Source organism: Echinops telfairi, unplaced genomic scaffold (assembly GCF_000313985.2).
Source record: "Echinops telfairi isolate 266 unplaced genomic scaffold, ASM31398v2 ScPeMD7_2291;HRSCAF=2852, whole genome shotgun sequence".
NCBI lineage: Eukaryota > Metazoa > Chordata > Mammalia > Afrosoricida > Tenrecidae > Echinops > Echinops telfairi.
In genome coordinates this window covers 34804824-34806288 of record NW_022106189.1, presented here as the reverse complement: position 1 = coordinate 34806288, position 1465 = coordinate 34804824, and the positions used below count along the sequence as shown (strand labels likewise).

The window sequence follows — 1465 nt, the reverse complement described above, 5'->3', positions numbered from 1 at the left end:
TAATTAAAGCATAGTGATTAATCACAAAACAATGCGTAATTATATATTATGAAATATTTATGTGTTTTCAAATGGTCTTAGGTGACCCCTGTGAGAGGGTCGTTCGACCCCCAAAGGGGTCTCAACTCACAGGCTGAGAGCTGCTGCCGTAAGAGAAGGTGGCTTCAGCTGTTACCTGCTGGTATTGTGGATGGTTACCTGACGTGGATACTAGAGGCCATTTTTCTCAAGAGTGGAGCAATTTGGATGGAAGAAGGCATTGAAAGTCCTGTCTTGGGGGCTTTTCCTGCCTGGTCTAACCTCTCAGGCTGCCCTAAAGTCCTTCCCACTTAGCTGCCAATTGTGGAACCATCTGGGGCAGGCCAGTCCAGAGCAACTGCCCTCTGGTGACCCTCGCCTGCTGCTGCTACCTTTCTGTCCCTAGGAGTACATGCAGTGTGTGACCGCCGTGGATGGGGAGTGGCTGGCGGAGCTGGGCCCAATGTTCTACAGTGTGAAGCAGGCTGGGAAGTCACGGCAGGTGAGGATCCTGCAGTCACCCCCGCTCTGTCTTTCCCTCCTCTTCTGAGTCTCCTCCCTGCAGCCTGCCCTCACCCCCGTGTTACTCTAGAGTGTATGGTCTCATGTCACTACCTGCCAATACTGACATGTGTCTTTACTTATTTGTGTTTTGGAGCAACCTCTCATTTTATTTTTTTCCAACAGTTTTATGGGTACATAATTTGCATATCGTACAGTTCAGTAGATCAATCATTCTGCCATAACAAGGAGAACTGTGCAATCATGAACACATCAATTTTTGAGCATTCCCCTCCCATGGCTAAATCGGCTGTAAAATGAGTTGTGCAATCACAGTTTGTTCTAGAGCTCCCTCCTCCCTCCCACCTTCATATTTACTTCTGAAATCCCCTTTCCCTCCTTATCACCCAGCCCCCACTCCTGGTTTTCCTATATTCCCTTGTGTCAGTTATTCTCATTTTGCATCCACTCCTCACAGCTGGGAGACCCAACAGAAAACAATAAAAAACAAAAGTCACGCTAAGGTGGTAAGGATAAAATCATCAGAGTATAAAGACAAAAGTACAAATAATGTGTAAGAAGGAAAAGACCCTCAGCAACCTTCATAAAGCCAGGGAAGAAATTCCTGCCACGGAACAAATAGGAGATCCGGGCACCCAGCAAGTGTGTCTTTAAATGTAGCCTCCAGGCCACTATCACCCCTTACAGTCACTGCACTATCACCTGTGTCTTCAGTCCTTGGTCAGGTTTCCCCATTCACGGCAAAGACAGCTTTTTAGGATTGGCTTGAGTTAGTATCCAAACACTGCATTAGGTTATTATGCACTTGAAATCTTTTATTTCCAAAACAGTATCTTTCCCTACCCTTTTAAAATGACATCTATTTATTGGAAAATGAGGTCACTTGTGCCATCGAGAAACAAATCCACACTCACTGCCGTGGCGT

At 46.1% G+C, this 1465-nt stretch overlaps 1 protein-coding gene across 1 annotated transcript in view; it reads left to right on the top strand.

Annotated features, from left to right (window-relative positions):
* Positions 1 to 1465, top strand: part of DHX38 (DEAH-box helicase 38) — a 19667-nt gene that overhangs the window by 15789 nt on the left and 2413 nt on the right. Inside the window, exon 17 of the mRNA XM_004704811.3 lies at positions 425 to 520. Coding sequence (XP_004704868.1) covers positions 425 to 520 — 96 coding nt within the window. The remainder of the gene's footprint in view (positions 1 to 424; positions 521 to 1465) is intronic.